The sequence below is a fragment of the Channa argus genome, chromosome 12, assembly GCF_033026475.1.
Source record: "Channa argus isolate prfri chromosome 12, Channa argus male v1.0, whole genome shotgun sequence".
NCBI lineage: Eukaryota > Metazoa > Chordata > Actinopteri > Anabantiformes > Channidae > Channa > Channa argus.
This window is the reverse complement of record NC_090208.1, coordinates 18730001-18747397: the sequence shown is the minus strand read 5'-3', so window position 1 is coordinate 18747397 and position 17397 is coordinate 18730001. Positions and strand designations below refer to the sequence as shown.

The 17397-nt window shown below is 38.4% G+C and overlaps 1 protein-coding gene across 4 annotated transcripts in view; it reads left to right on the top strand.

The window, feature by feature from the left end:
- Positions 1-437: 437 nt before the first annotated feature.
- shroom4 (shroom family member 4) overlaps positions 438-17397 on the top strand; it is a 63751-nt gene continuing 46791 nt past the window's right edge. For 3 of the 4 annotated variants that reach the window (XM_067523414.1, XM_067523413.1, XM_067523412.1), the window contains exon 1: positions 439-702. In XM_067523414.1, the coding sequence (XP_067379515.1) occupies positions 580-702 (123 nt within the window). In that variant the 5' untranslated portion in view covers positions 439-579. Of the gene's footprint in view, positions 703-17397 lie in introns of all 4 variants that reach the window. The other variant, XM_067523417.1, reaches the window with a different exon arrangement.

Genomic DNA, 17397 nt, shown 5'->3' with positions numbered 1-17397 from the left:
TCTGGTCCTTCTTATTGGATATTTGCAGCCACAATCAATCTGCCATTGGTAAATTATTTTGCCAATCACATCCCGCGGTTCGAATAGTGGGCGGGCCCTGCCTGCTTCCATGGGAAAACGTTTTCCCCAAGTTTGTTGTTATGTCGAGTTAGCTGCAGCAAGACCGGAAACATTTATCTCAGAAAAGCAAAATAAGAGCACCGACTCTGCTTCTTTTGGGGACACTAGCGGGTCAGTAGCTAAAGATTCGAAGGGAAACAACCGGCAGAATTATGTGATAGAGCACCGAGCAGGATTTAAATCGCATCGCCTACTTTTGGGAAACGTTAAACATATTGACCGGAAGTTGAAACCGACTTGTCCGGCCGTAACTTTGACTAAGTTCAAACTAGCAAAAAACTTTCTGCCCTCCCTCTCTTCCACTCTTTCCTTCCACCAACTCATCCATCCATCTCTTCCTTGTTGTTATTGCAGCGGTGATGGGGAGGCCGAGGCACCGCTAAGCTAGTAACGAGTCAGTCTTGGTCAATGCGCCGACAGAGAGCGGGGTAGAAGGCAACAACGGAGCGGACAGGCGGGATGGAAACGGTTGAGCAGCTCGTCTCTTTCCACCACATTCAGGTCCAGCTGAGGGGGGGCGCGCCTTGGGGCTTCACGTTGAAAGGGGGGCTCGAACACGGCGAGCCGCTCATCATCTCAAAAGTAAGTTTTTCATGACAAAGACCACTGTTCCACACAAGTGGAAAATCTCAATTACATGGACTTAAAAACAGTGGTGGGACGCAAATGAGTATATTTACTTCATAACTGTACTAAGGTACAAATTAGAGATGCTTGTGCTTAACCTTACATTTTATGATATGATATAAACTTATAAAACGTATATGCACTTATATAGCGCCATAATTGGTGTGGCTATAAAATAACACTTTGATGTCTCTTATAATTTCTAACTTATGCAACTAGCATTTGTTTTACTTTAATGGACTTCACAATGAATCAAGCATTGTTGGAGCCTAAAATAAGGTGCTTTTTTATTGTTTAATCTCCCTGATGTGAAATTATTAGGCAATACACAAAAAAATCGATGTTTTCGTTTTGGTTTCTTTCTGATCATTTTGCTAACCATAGTAACCAAGTTTGCATTGTTGGTTAGAAAAAAAACAATGATTCTGAAGGTTTCACTTTGGCCTGTGGGTGATTGCTATTTTCGCTATTCTCTGCATTTCTACAAACCAATCCTTTAACCAGGAATCCAAACCCATGATGAAAACAATCACTGGTGTAAGCAACTATAAAAATACAATATTAATACTATATTTCTATACTTTCCCTTCTAGTGGTGTTTTTTTTCCAGTGTGGTATTACTGTTTTTACTTGAGTAAAAGATATATATATATACAGCCCTATGCCAAATTTAACTTAATGATGAGTTCTTCAGAACGAAGAAGCTGCTTGGATAAGAAGCAAAACGTTAGTCATGTTATCATCATATTAACTTCAGTTAACATGATTCAATCTTCGGATGCGTTCTTGTTAGTTCTTGTAATGTTATTTAATAAAAGTTAAATAGTTATATTTACATACAGTAGTATCTCACTCAAGTATTGTGTTTCATACGGATGTGACTGAAGTAGCAGTTCAGCTCCACTAAAACCCTATGAATGCCTGCTCTCTCTGTTATACATGATTTTCAATCTGTTTGGCTGTTGGTCACTTGGTTTAAACTTTTCAACTCGTGCAAAAAGCCTATGAATACTCATTGTACACCGTTGTGTATTTGCGCAGCCAGATTTGGAGTTCTACTTGTTCTCTAACAGCTCCTGTACTGCAGAAAATAAAAAAGTTATTGTTCAGCTCAAAAGCAAATATCCGGGGCTAGTTGACGTTTGTCAGCTGTCACTTTCTGTGAATAATATTCATATTATGGTGTAATGCAGGGTTGAGTTCTCATTCATGGGGGTCAAAGGGTTTGCACAGGGGTGCCAAAGGAGTTCCCAGGGGCGATCCCTGATCAAACCAGGCTCTGTTCCTGTTCGTGTTACTTCATTCCCTGGAAGGTAAAAATGTGTTAACAGATAGCTGAAACAACTTTTGATGGTCAACTTCGAGGCAGAAATGGGTTGTCTGCGGAATGTGGGAATCCTTAAAATGAAACTTACCCACTGTATGACAGTTTATGTTGAAAGCATCCTCATGAAATAGCTTGTATAGGAATTGATGCACATGCAGAGTGACATCTACTGCACTATTATTATTCAGAGTTATATTTGGATATAGGAGGAGTAGGAGGGCTTTACGAGAGCGTTGTGTACTTTTAGATGTTCATGAGTTCTTGTCTTTTGCACTAAAGTTGCAGGAACTGAAGTTTCCTCTCAGCCTCTTATGGTAACACTCCACAGGCAGTGCACTCATTGAAATAAGGATGGTGTCTTTGAATAACTGCAAGTAATTATTGGTGTGTGCTCTGCTGGGGGTGGTCTCTGTGTGCATGTGTGTGTGTGGGGGGTGAGGGGGGGGGGGGGGGACCTCTGCTATGTCCCTGTCCTTCCTTCACTGTATTTCATCCAGAAGTTGCCGCAGCGGTGGTGTAAATGTTGGCTAGTGTTCCTCTATATTCACCACAGCAGGGAATGGAAAAGCCTGGCTTAGTCATTTGGAAACGCACATACACACTCACAGTACCCCACAGCCCCTGGGAAAATGTGACTGGGACTGCAAAGAGAGATCATAATCAAACTGTGCTCTATGGCGGTTTTGTGTCTACAGGCTAGGTAAAACTCGCAGACACACACACAAACACATACAGACGATAGAGTAGCTCTGGCAGTGAGTGCTGAACTCATGCACCGCTTTTTGTTTAATGATTTAAGAATTTAATGATTAATGATTAAGTGTTGGGTCCTTGAAGGAAGAAGAAGAAAGACAGGAACACACAGAGAAAGTAAAGTTGTGTTTTTGTGCGTGTAATGTGTATTAGGTTTACTGAGGGTGAGAGTTTCCATCAACCTCCACACAGAAGTTTGCTGTGTCTGTATGGAGCACAGCGGAATAGCATAATCCTCTCGCTTCCGAGAGTCGGAGGAGAGGCCAGTGTATCTCTGTGTTTGTGTTCGTGTGTGTAAGCAAAAATCAAATGGTATTTGGAGTCAACTATTCAAGTTCCAGTTACTCAAAATGTTCTCAGCTGCTCGTATTTTTGCCTTTTTACAAGCAGTACTTCAAAACGTGTTCTTTACTTAAATGCACAACTTGGTCAAAAACTCATATTGCAATTATTGTGAAAAGTATTGCAGTTATGATATAAAAAGCAAATATTGTAATTAAATGTCAACTGTCTACTTCTAATAAGAAAAGTTTTTTTAAGTCTTTTCATGACTGTTGTACAGACTGCATAAAATAGATGCAAGAGAATGAATCCAAACAGCATAATTAACTCACGCTACTCCGTTCTGTGTATTTTGAGAAAATAAAATGAAACTTTGATTTCACTAACAAAAACAAAGTAGAAATAGTTAACTGAGACAAAAAATGGGGTTAAGGAATTGGGGGTTTTGGCCCATTCACCGCTCAATCAGGTTCCTTTTTGGCTGCTGATTGGTCAGCTAAATGTGCTGCTGCCCTCCCCCACACACACACACTGCACACAGACAGTGCAGATGTCAAAGCTGCAGAATAGAGCATTCTCGGAGAAACTCGAGGAAAGTAAAAAAAAAACTGTTACTAATTTGTTGCTACTTTTCTAACTCACTAGTGTAAGTTGACTAAGTTAGTAACACTGATGCGCATGTTGGAAAGTCATGCACAAACACACGTCTTATGATCTGCTTCGGAAACAAGGACTGACTGATCATCTCCTTATTAAGGGCATAGATTATGATCAAACTGCACACAAATTATGTCACAGCCTAATGTTATTGCACTGATGAATAATATGATACTGAATAAATAATAAGACACAGTGGTTACTCTTTATTCAATACACATATTTACGTGCAGATTTATGTCAGTTTGACAAACTAATCTTAACTCAAGGTCTATTCAACAGCTTTTTCAGCCCCATCTATTGGCCTTTCCCAGTTAATGGGGTTTTAAGCGATCCTAGCGATTTCCCAGTTGTCAACACTTGGCAACAGGTGGGCAGGAAGGAGATTGTTACATGCTAAGATTTGTCAAAAACCGGGCACATTTTCATGCATATTAGACATGCTTTATTTCTGTGAAAAATTCACTTTCATTCTTTAAACTCGAGTATGTGACTAATATAGATATAAATAGTCTGCCCCGAAGAAAGAAATGCCCTCAGTACCTTTTTACACATTTTATGCAATCTAAAAACTGTTAAAAAGTTAAACGATTGACCAATAAGTCTATAATAATCTAATTGCTACTTACAGCCCTGTATTACATAGTTACATCAGAGATTTAAAAGTTTAACAATGGTTAAAGATTATTAAAACATCCTTCACTTTAAAGGTTTTATGTTTCTGTAAGTGCCTATAATTAGTGTGTCTTTGAAATAGCGACTCTGCTGGTTCTTGAAGGCAGCGGAGGACATGTGTGCATTAGACAAGCAGTGCATAAATGTGCCAGTTGCCCTTTTACCATGTCCACATCTTGGGAGTGTGCTTGTGGCGTATTTTGCGAGCTTTTGCTGCTGGAGGGGGATGGGTGGCTGCATCAGTCTGAGACAGCAGAGGGATATAAGCCATTTGGTCAACATTCCTCTAGGAGCATAACAAATTACTACTGTGGGGTGTGTGTGGGAATGGATGTGCAGATGGGCCTGTACGTTATGTGTGTGTAGTTCATAAGCGTGTTTCCCTTAATTAAATACTGGTTTCCCTTTCAGTCATTGATGAGTTGGTGTGATGATGTGGTCAGTTTAAGGTTTTAACTGCTCAAAGGTTACTTAGATTAGGAAGCGTATGTATAGGCGTACCGATGATGTCATCAGTGACATCACACGGCTCCCTTTGAAGTTTGCCTAACGAGTTGTGAAGGAAACGATGTTTGTTTACAGTTACCTGAGCTAACGGAAGGATGTGAACTACACGGTAGTTGTAGAGGTACTATAGTAGTGGAACGTTGAGTGTGTAGCTGTGGAGACACAGATTCTTATCTTGTCCTGTGGAATTATTTAAAGTACATTTTTCTGTGTAATTACTTTTATTATCAGCGTGGGACTCAATAAATGTTCAGTGTTTCTCATACAATGTTTTCTGGAGTGGATAACTTTTGGACCACCGGACACAAGTAAGCAGAGAAATTTGTGCTGCAGAATGTTATGATCAGTCATCAAATGCCTCAGATTTTGCACATTTGAAGCATCCAGGTTATTGTTGCCTTTTTGCTCAGGACAAGCTCAGGTGTGAGTGGATTTGGATACAATTTGAATGTCTTCCTAATGAGCTGATGGCCATGTCATTCTTTTAACCTTTAAAGATTATATTATCTGGCCTGGCTTGTTCTACATGTATTTTTACAAACCTAAAGATGTAGAGGCCTCTGTAATATATCAATTAAAGACTACAAGCTGTCAGTTCCATGTGTTTTGTGGCATCTTATATGTTCTCTGCCATATGGGGTTGAGATGACTAAGTGGTGAATTCACCCTATTGTTGTGTCAGACAGAGCAGTTGCTGATGAGCTGTCAGCTCGCTCTTATATGTGGTTTTATGATCTAATGTGAGTTCTCTGGTGATCTGTGTTAGGGATGTTTCCCTGTGAGTTTGTTTTCTCTCAACAGTGTTTTTCTGCACTTGGGCCCCTGAACGTAACACTACATTTCTATTGGACAAAACTTCCAATGATGATGTCGTTAAATTACTCTGGCTGATAATATCCATCAGGTAGCACTAAGATCATGACCTGTTTCGCAATAATGAAAGCGTCTATTTTAGGAATGGATTGAAAGTCACTGAGCAAGCCCAGGTGGAGTCCACCCTTCACTATCTCGATTTTCCTTACTTGTGTGTATTTGCATGCAAACTTATGTGTCCTAAGCTATTGTTTGTTGCCATGGTGTTATATCAGAGACTTTATGTGATTTAATTAGGGATGAGTATAGCTCCTTTATGATTTTATCTTAATTCCTAACTCAGCAAAGTAAAAATGATTTATCATCAGAGAATTGCTGAGAGTCTTTAAAATGATTGATTGCCTGTGATGACCTGCCCTCGCCAATTCCTAAATCAATTCTGATGAAAACAGCGTCACTAAGTATGATCTCTGTTGCTGAAGGAATTTAAAGTATCTTGCTGCGTAAGGTCATCCCAGCTTAGTTAAAAATTAAATCTCTACAACTGGGACAAAGAACGTTAATGAGTTTGTTGTTTTCTATTTGACTTCTGCTGTTGGACATCAGGCCATGTTCATCTGGGAAAAAGCAGCAATCAGTCAGGGATTTTCTTCGTTCTGAACAGGCCACAGAGATGAACACGATAATCTTTCCCTCTTGTCCTGCTGTTGACAGTAACAGAAATCCAGGGATTTTACAAAAAAATGTTTTGACATGTGGTCAAAGGTATGCAACCAAATGTCCTGGGTTGGTAAACAGCTGTGTGTGAGTGTGTGTTGCTCCCTACATTCCTGTAAAGGTAGCCTCCAGTAGCAATCTGCTCTGCGGGGGGTAGATGGGAATGCCATCAGATAGAGATGCTATTGTCCCCGGTGTATGTGTGTGTGTCTGTATGTGTGTGTGCTAACTTGTCTGTAAATGTGTGTTTCCGTGTCCTCTGCCCCGACTTGCTTTGCTAACTGTCCTAACTAAAAACATATGTGTTGCAGCAACTCGGTACACAATAGAGCATATTGATGTAAGAGACAGTAGGGATGATTCATGTATCCAACAAATTATACTGAGTTTTGCATTTAGAACAGGATTTTGTTAAGGAAAGGAAAATTCTGTTCATTCATTTAATTTGCTTTCTGCTTTTTAAATGTCAACATTTCCTAGTTTCTTAGTTTAACTGTTGTAGACAGAATATTTGGGGTATTTTGCCCATCCTCAAAATAAAAGTGTAACAGAGAAAAATTCTATTTGGATGTTTTCTATTTTCTATTTGGACCACTATGTAACAGCACAAGGGATTCTTAATTAAGAAAGAAAAATAAAATGCGAGAAAAATTAATGACAATGGGGGGGGGGTACTAGGGAGCTCTCAGGATAAACTCCGGATAATTTTGAGAGCATCTCCCTCAGTCATTTGTGTTTTCACGTACGCCACCTCCACATAAGGAGAATTTCAGGATTTCAGTGAATGTGTGAAAGAGGCTTAAGACACATTATTTGGTAATTGGTTGTTTTGCTGTGAAGTCAAATGATGAGCTAGTGCTGCTGTCAGAGAAGATACAAGGGCTGCAACTTAATAAATGAAATTGTAACCAAATTTTTTACAATAAAATGTAAAATCCCTTGTTGCATTCGTTAACACCCCCCCAAAACAGATTTTTTTTTTGTATTCACACAGTTCACTTTAGTTAGTAGGTGAAGATACAGACGTGTGTGTGTGTGTGTGTGTGTGTGTTGGGGTGGAGTTGGAATGTCTATCTCTCATCTGTGGAGCCTTTTAGCTGTTGCTTTAGGCAGTCTGGAGGCTTGCATATGCACATACACACTATAACACACTATAAACACAACCCCTAATTGTGTATCATACATAGTGACCCTTGAATGCTCACAAGTTTGTTGAAACTGCAGTTGCGGTGTGTGTGTGTGTGTGTGTGTGTGTGTGTGTTTTAATGGAAAAAGGGAGAAAAGATACATAGGAGATAAATGTGACAGTTAAATTGCGTGTTTGAGGTGAAGATGTCCTGATAGTAGGCTGTGACATACTTCAGACAAAAACAATGAATTTCCGGTTGGGATGAATAAAGTATCTATGTACCTATCTGTCTATTTTTTGTCTAATACTTTTCAGGAATCTGCCCTCTCACAGGAAGCAACACACACATGTGAACTCACCTAAGCTATGTTTTTATTTCTGGTATTACACCAAACTTGCATTTCAATGCTGTGGAAAATGGCTTTTGAAACCTCTGTTGGGTTTTGTGTTCTGTTGATTTGCAGTTCTGTGCCTCACATGCATGTCAAGGTGCTAGGTTGAAACTTTAAGTTCCTCACATTCTGTGGATTCACTTTCTCATTTGCTACTTTTTGTTGTCATGATTTGTCTAAATAATTTGAAAAGTGAAGCGAAAATTTACTGATAGATAAAACAATTGTGAAAATCACTTACTTGCAGTCGTTATGTACTGGCTGGTATGTGCAGTGTTGTACAGGCCAGTGGGAATGCTTGTATATTTAAAGAGCATGTTTAGTGTACGCTTTTTTAAATCCACTTGTTTCCATTTCTTCTTGACTTTTTTTTCACTAACCACCCAGTAGCCCTTATGCCTAACACTTAAATATTAGAAGCAGTTTTAAGCTATTATGTTGCATTAAAAAGGGCTGTTATAACCAAATTTCTGTGTGTTTCGTTGCATCTGTGTTTAGATGATTACAGTTTATTGTAACAAAGCTATGCCCCAAACCAAAGAATGTCTGACACACACACACACACACACATTCCACCATGCGATGTGGTCCACTTTCATGGCTAAGTCAACTCCAGTTTGAGGTGTAAAATGACTCAAACCTCTCTGTTTACTGTTGTCTCTTGTCGTCTCTTGTGTAGTCCCTTCTCTGTCCTTTCAGACTATGAAAGAGCGATGTTTGATGGAAACATCCTTTCATCCTTCAGTCTCTTTCCCCATCAGGCGATGTGTACTTGTCAGGCAGGGGACATTCCTTATGTTTTTTCCTTGCAATTAATGTAATTTTGAGTGGGGAACCAAAATTTGTGGGTCCAGGAAGGAGGGGCCAGTACTTTATTGCATTCTTGTTTGTTAGGATGCTGGAATGCTTGTCATTTAAATGTTTTATTTATAAAGTAAAAGACTTGGGGGGGGGGACAGCACAGTGGAGAAGTGGTTAGTGCCCCTCAGTAGTGCTGATTTCAGGTATGATGAGGGACATCTCAGCCAAGCAACCCAAATTTGCTGCTGAAGCACTGTATGCATTAGGCATCTTGAATGGATGATAACTGATGCAAAAAATTGGCTCATTTCTAGAATTGGGTGGTTGTTTCTATTGTCCTCTGGTGCCAGTTGCTCTGGCTCTAAGTATTGATTAGACAACGTTAGGAAGCAATAGGCTGCTGTCTATGTATTCACCAGAGTGCACACTCCCTCTTAGAACAGGGGACTCTGGCAAAAGTGAATTTAGTAGGAAAGAAAACTGTAAACTCACCATAGGTGTCCCCGAAATCGTCTCCCTGAGAAGTCTCGAGGAAGGACATGATGCAGTGACCAGATAAGACGCAGACCTAGCTAGAAGCTTACAGCCTCTCCTTCCAAGCTATTCAAGCATGTATAAAATAAAAACTAGTCCAAATATTTAATTTGGATATATTATATTAATAGAAATTTGAAAAATAATTCTTAAAATCCTAATTAAATAGACATTTGAACAGATAAGCATTAAACAAGCTAGTTTTCCAGTTTATTTAACTCTTGGATCAGCCTCTAAATCATGCTTTTTAGTGTTGCTGTAATTGAGAAGCAGAGGTCAACTATGCAACAGTTTTGTTATTAAAATCCCAATCTACATATATCAGTTTAAAATCGGATTGAAATGTAGAAAGACATTGATGGACTTGGGCAGAGGGATAGAAACATGAGGACGGGGGAGAAACAGGTTGGAAAAGAAAAGACCAAATTAGGATGTGTCAGAGATACAAATATAAAAAAATGGTAGACAAGTTGATTAAAATAGAAAAAGCAGAGTGGGGGTTGTCCCTATATATGGATGCACTAAAGATGTTTTTAGCTGTAGGCTGATAGATGGATTATGGGGAGATGGAGAGATAACAGATCAAAAGATTGAGGAAGTGGAGAAAAGCAAGGTAGCTAGGGAAGAGTTTGTGGTTTCAGATTCCTGGACACTCAGCTGCTAGATTTATATTTTCCTGCATTGTTGCTGCATGAGTCTTTAAATACATCATGTTTTTTGTACTTATTTTTTGGCATTTTGAAAGGCTACTAAGGGAATATATAATATATGCTGTAGAGGAAATTGCGTATATCAAGAAACATTCATTTCCATCATGTCAGCATTTTTCTTTGTGCACAGTCAAAATCTTTGGTCGTTTGTCAGAGATTGAGACAAGCTTAAATTTTGAACATGTTAGCAACCACCAGAACAGCACTGCCAGTGGTGCCGAGCTGTTCACTTCTAAATGTTTTTGACCAAGGCCTGCCCTTCTAATCAAACAATTTCACTTATTTGTGTAACGTTGAGAATCCTCATTTATTGTAATTTCCGAACTAAAGACAAGAATATTGTGTTGTTTGGCAAAGACGTCCGGAGGTGTGTCCAAAAAGATTTATACAAAATGGCTCAATTAAACCTGAAACTTGAAACATTTCACAGATGCACCACAATATGGAAAAACTCTTTATTTACTCCTCAAAAAAAGGTTCTGCCTCAAGGACTGTTTGTGATATTGATCTTGTTTTTCACGTTATGCCTTAGCTTCCAGTGTACGACTCATGACCAGAAAAAAGTAAAAAAAAAAATATGCATAATACAAACAACAAAAAACCTGAAGAAAGATATGAAATGCAGGTTTTAGTCGAGAACAAGGTCATTTAGTGCACATTAACAAGTTAATGTCTCACCTGTATGGGGGTGTGTGCATGTGTGTGTATGTGTTTCTAAGAGAGAGCTAAAGGGGTACACACCTACACAATGCACACACTAACACTTTTATGTGGCATTGATGGATCAATCCAGTCAGGCTCTGCTCCCACCAGGTTGCCGACCTTTTAACCTCTTCTTATGTCAGCACTGGTCCCCAGATCTAATGGCTTCCATACTCCATTAAATGTGTGAACACAGTATCTATTACATCTAACACACTTTGCCTAGAAGGGGATAGTTATAAAAGAAGAAAAGGATAGGGTTGTAGTTACTGTTAAGCGATATTTTGAATATATTTGACTAATTATGGCTTGTTTTCTGTGGCATGTAGTAAATTACCAAATTGCGAAGATTATTTTTTGTACCCATCAGGATGAGACTTGCTTTGGCATTTACTTCTCTCCCTGTTACAGAGACAAAAAAAAATACACATACTATCCTGTGTGAGTATTGTTCCCATGATTCATTAGTATCCTCCCAGCCATTATCTGTAACTGCTTATCCTATTTGGGTCACGGGGGGGCTGGAGTCAAACCCACAACCTTCTAACTGTGAGGCAGCAGCACTCCACCACCAGCAGCTGCCCCCTGATTCATTAATATTCACAACAAATTGTACAATAACCAACTTTCTACACCGTTCCACATCTCAAAAAATGTGAGTACGCTAAAACTGAGCTGATCTCTTATTTCATCCACCAGGAATTCTTGTGTTTGGAACATAAGATCCTTACTTTAGGGAACTGTATCTTGTCAACATGTTGTGACTATCAATTCTTTAAGCCATGCTATGCTGATGCTAAAAAAATAAATGCACTGTTTATACTAATGCTAGGTACTTGTCATACTGGGACCACTCTGATAGTGTGGAGTGAGTTCAGGCCATTTGCTATATGGTTGCGAACATGGCCAAAACATTTAAATAAATTACATTTTCTTTATTTAAAACAAATCTGGATTGTTCAAAATTGTAAATTTTTGGGGGCGGGAAGGCAGTCAACATGAACTTATAACAAAAAGAGATTCAAACTTTATTTTGTTCCCCTAGGGCCATATGTGCCATATTGATAAAGAAAAGCTTCAGTAGAAAAGCTGTTATGCTTTTAATATATTGTAAACCTTGTAAAGTATAGCACCAGAAGCAGATGCAATAAATACCCATATTAATAGCCTATTGTGGTGACCTACACACTATGCGATCTCCGAATGGTTCAATGGTGCACGGTCACAAAGTAATGGTTGCTTACAGGTTCTGCATCTTTTATGTAGAGAATGGTTATTTTCTTTTCCTATGAAGCTGATACACAAAGGCAAGTAAATTAAAAAGGTCACAGAGGTTTACAGAGGTCACACTTGCCTTTTCTTTGGTGGTATTCCATTATATTTACCTGCTTCCAGCTTGACTAGAAAAGCCAAAACATGTTGAAAGACAGCAGAGAATACACTAATTACATTTTTTTAATCTAGCCAATTTTCACATTCTTCTCAACTAAAAATAAGATAATAATATATATAACTCTACTTTTAAGTTATTTTGACAGTAATTCCACAGGTCCTAACCTGTATTCACTCGGCATTAGACTTTAATTAGACTGTACAGTAACGTCGAGTTGCAACTCTACAGTAAAGAGAGTTGCAACTCCAAATTACTGTAGAGTCTAATTAGCAGACAGATTTTAATTTTAAGGCATTTGAAAATTCAGAATGTATGAAGGGAGGAAGTGACAGAAGAGGAGGAGGTGAACACAAAAAGTGTTCAGGTCCAGATATTAAACATGTTATATAAAAACTGACAGATCTTTTTAAATATGTATTTATTAGCTTTAATCATTCATACACATATGTAAAATGGTGACTTACTAGGCCCACGTTCACCCCTTTGTGGTTAATCATTTAAATTCTCTAGATATACCCGCCATGAATTATGTGAACAGTGATGCTGCCAATGCTGTTATTGTTTATGCATATGCATTGGCAAACAGTAAGAATACCTGGGCCCTAAGCCATTATTTATTTTCATTCTTGCAGCCGTTAACAGTTGCCTGGCTTTTATTATATTTAATGTGGTTGGAATTTCCCCCAATTTTCTGTATGTAACTAAATATTTCAAGAGAAAACATTAATAAATGTAAACAGAATGTTTCATTGCAGGCATATATTGCAGGGACTATAACATATACTGGACTATATCACTCTGTTGATTGAGCATCAAGAAGTGCTTTAGAGGAGATTTTGAAATATCGAGATATGTTTTGTGTATGATTGTGATATAACCTAAAAATAGTTGGCGGTATAGGAGCTGAAAGTAAACATCAATACTGATTCCATGTTACATGGAAGCTGTATTGTGAATGTTCCAAACACCACTTTCAGAACTGCTCACAGACTATTTGCTTCGTAGGAATTTGTTTTACAAACAATATCAGTGTTTTTGCATTCGAATAACTTGCATGCACATGAATTCTGTTTTGGTAAGTTTTCTAGATAAATTGTTCCTTATGTCAAAACAATTTCATAATCAAATCGGAGGCTGTTTTGTGCGTGTGTATGTTTGTTTGTGTGTGCGTGCGTGTGTGCGTGCACACGTGACAGCTAGAACATTACACTTGCTTAAAGTGTCTATAATGTATTTCTTCTTTGCGTGTGTGACTGTCACTTAAAAGTATGTATAAGGTTGTTACTGTTTGAGTGTTGAGTTTATGGTACATTAGAAAGACCTGACATTGTGTGTGTGTGTGTGTGTGTGTGTGTGATTGAGTGAGCGTGTGTGTTTAAGTGAGTATGGGGATTGTTGTGGTTGTTAATGGGAGTTGGCAGCAGAGTGGGTTTTATGTGATGTGTAGATCAAAATGATGCTTGATGGTCAAAGTTTGCAGATTTTTCATAGTTGGGGGTTGGGGTTGTGCTGTGGTGTTTTTTTTTTTTTTTTTTTTTTGCTAAGGACTCTGTGTAGTGAGGCTTTGATGAGGGTGGCTCATCAATCTGAAACCAGGAGCTTGTTTTTACAGATTAAGTGAGATTTTTAATGGTATGAATTGGACTTTAATTGGTAGAAGATCTTTAATGGAAAGGAGAAATAGAATTAATGCACTGGATTTTCCAAAGATCACTTGTCGATCAAACGCTGTGGGCAGCACAGCGACGTCTGTTTTCATAGTATTTTCATAGTCCCTTTTCTTTACCGCGAGCCTTTCAGAAGCTACAGGGCTTGATGTGTAGTTGCAGATCTATTTTTTTATGTTTTTTAGGGCTTCTACAATGGCTGAGTAGCTGTGGCTGAGTGGCTATGTAGTTTTGGCTGTTTTAATTGTCTTCATTGTGCTATAGCCTTAATAAGTCAACACTTATGAATGACTTGGTTTGGATTTGTGGCTTTGTTTAAGTCATTTTCTACAATGTCTCTTAGCGAGATGAAAATGTACTCCACCTACTTAAAAGATTATGTGGGGATAAATACAGTTCTTTCTTGTGTTGTAGTAGCATTTGCTTGCTGGGTATGACTATTTGATTGAGACTAATCATGCAACTAAGGCTATATCAAGCTAAAATTGTAGCTGCTGAGAAGCTGTCCGCTCATACAATGTACAAGTAGAGGAGAAGTTGAGAAGCCAATTGTTAAACAATATTAAACAATAAATTTGATGTATAAAATATGAATTAAACATGACATAAAAGTCTTAGAAGACAGTCGTGGGAGTTCATTACAAACCTTAGAGGTATGTTGTAGCCATTGTTGTCTCCTACTGATTTTATAGATTAAATAATTTCTTAGCAACGCTAAGAAAATAAAAACGTATCCAAACACTTTTTGCCATTTCAAAAGAAGAGACTTTTCAATATAATTAAAAAATATTTAGTCTTGATCTAGGAGTGTGGCTAATAAAAATATACAAATGAGCAGAACCACCATAATGTGGCCGCTGCACAATTTAAATAATTACTGAAAGTATTCTGGATCAAAAACAAACATAAGAAACATCTGAGCCAGCTGAGTGTTTAGATATATACAGTAGGTTTGGAGATTAATCGCAGGAATGCTTAGATTGCCTTTAAGACCACTTGGCAGCACAGAAGGTAATGACAGCATTGATATTACTTGGCAACTGTGGCGTAGGAAGGTAGAGCGGTCGTCCACTAATCCCCCCAGTTGTTGGTTCAATCCCTGGCTCTTCCAGTCACATGGCAAAGTGTCCTTGAACAAGACACTGAATCCCAACTTAGTTGCTCCCGGTGAGTGTTGGCCAGCGGCATAGCAGCTTTGAGTACCAATAGGTAGAAAAGTGCTATATAAGTGCAGACCATTTACCAAATTAAATGTGTTTTCTATAATGTATTTTACCCATTTTCCCACTGATTACAAAAGAAAGTCCAGTTAGCTACAAAAGTAGCTACGTTCTACCTCTGCATGATGTTGGCCTTGGTGGCTGGGTGGGCCCACACCTGGTGGGGTGGGGTGAGATTTGAACCTAATGCACTGAGCCACAAGGCCCCCTAAAAAAGTAGAGCTGTAATGAATGAATATCATTGCGATTATTGTGATTATTTCCCAGAATTACTGGTTTATTACATTCTGTAAAATTTCAGAATATATGCAAAATATATTTTGAAATATATTTCCTGCAGTTCAAGTGGATATAATTTTTTGTTTGAACAAAGGTTCAGAACCCAAAGATATTTAATTTACATTTATATACACATCAATCATGTACCAGCAAATGTTTTGCATTTGTTTAAAGAACTACTAAAGCAACTATTTAATTGTCAAATTAGTTCGTGATTTTTCAACTAATCAATTAATCAATCAAGTCAAACCTTCAAGGTATCTTGGGCCAGAGGTTTTTGACTCTCACAGATGGATGGATTAGAAAAGTATGTAAAATACTCTACTGCTATACTACTCTGTATGAGCTGCCTGCCTTGGGGCTTTCTTAGCTAAGAAGAGTCTATTCAATCTTGTGGTCGGCTGGAGCTTCGAGAGGCAGACTGGTCGAGGGGGGGACATAAAACACCAAGAAGCATTTCTCCTTTTGCTAAAACAAAACACACAGTGTTAAATTGAATGTTCAAAAGCAAGTGAGTCTTTACTCACATGTTGGTGTTCAGCCATGTGACTGGGCTCACAGGATGTTTCAGTTCATGATGTTAGTGATTAACCAGCCTTTTACTGAGTGTTGAGACTTTGATTGATTGAAAATAACTAAACAATGTTATTTGTCCATTACTGAGATGGTTACTTGTCTTTTTCTTTCTTTTTTCTTCTCCTCTTTGTGTGTTTTCTTTATTCCTTCTCTTCCTAAGCAGCATTTACTGTTTCTTTCCTTTATTTGCCTTCTTAGCATTCCTCCCATTTCTTTTACTCTTTGTCTCATTACATCCATTTCCCCCTACAAATGTTTTGCCCTTGTTTATATTTCTCTAGTCTTCTCTTACTTAATCTTCCCTTCTTCTTTTCTCTCTTCCATACTTTCTTCTCTTGTCCTGTCATCCTCTCTCCTTACCTTCATTCCTATTCCTTAATTAGAATTTACTCTCCTCATGAAACCTAAACTTTTCTTCCTTTCCTTTCCTTTCCTTTTCCCATCTCCCTTTTGGTTCTCCTTCCTTTCCTTTATCTTCTTTCCTTTCCTTGCATTTGTTGTTTTTTCGTTTTAATTGTTCTGTCCTCCTTTGCGTACACATTGCTCCTGATTTGGCTCCAATAGTGTCAGTGAGTCAGGGTCTCTTTTCTGCTGCATCTTCACACAAAAAGGCCTTCTCATTCTGGGGCATCATTGTCTTCTTTACTGGCTTTAATGTTTCCACGGAAAGACTGCTTAAGGACAACACACCCCAGTTGCAACATCAGGGATCAATAGAGCTAGATGGAGATAAACATGCAAACACACAGCAAAAGCTGCTGGTGCTTTTGGTGTGAGCGTGGGAGATTTTTTTTTCCATCTCTACCGGTCCCCTCCTCCCGCCCTGATAAAGAAGGCCTTGTGTGAGTGTGGGTGTGATGAAGGAAGGAGAGCCTCACAAGGCTCAGAATGGAGGGCAGAGGTCCATGCAGGGTGTTTGCTTCTGTGTGTATGTGCACAGTTAAATTAGAAAAAGACAGCTTATTTCATGTCTGCATATGTGCATCATCCTGTCTTTCCAAATAGAGAATAACCTAGAATGAAAATAAACTTACTCTTAGGTTTAAAGGTGTCTGCTCTACCTGCAAAACCACGCTGGGAAGGGGAGACCTTACCACTAGAGTAATGGTAGTTAGCAGAGACAGACCAATTTCAACATTTTATGGCATATGCTGATTTCAATATTTGAGTATTTAAAAATACTTTTTAATACTTTTTTGAAACAGAAAATTTAAAAAAGACTTGTGAACCTTCACATTAAGTCATCCAGAGTGGATGGGGTCTTCCACAGTTAGTCTAAATTTACCAGTGTGCTCATGTTTCTACCCTCTAAACTTACCAGTACTTGTCAGCTGTTATGTAAATGTAATGGTCAGACTTTGTTTAATTGGGGATAGTGTTATTTCAAAAAAGAGACTCTGCCCCTGTTATAAACTTTTGTAATAAACTACAAAACTAACTTTGGTAAAAAGTTTGTGAAATGTTTTCAGTGCACTGACAGCTCACATAAATTGTATCACTTAGGCAGGATGAGTTT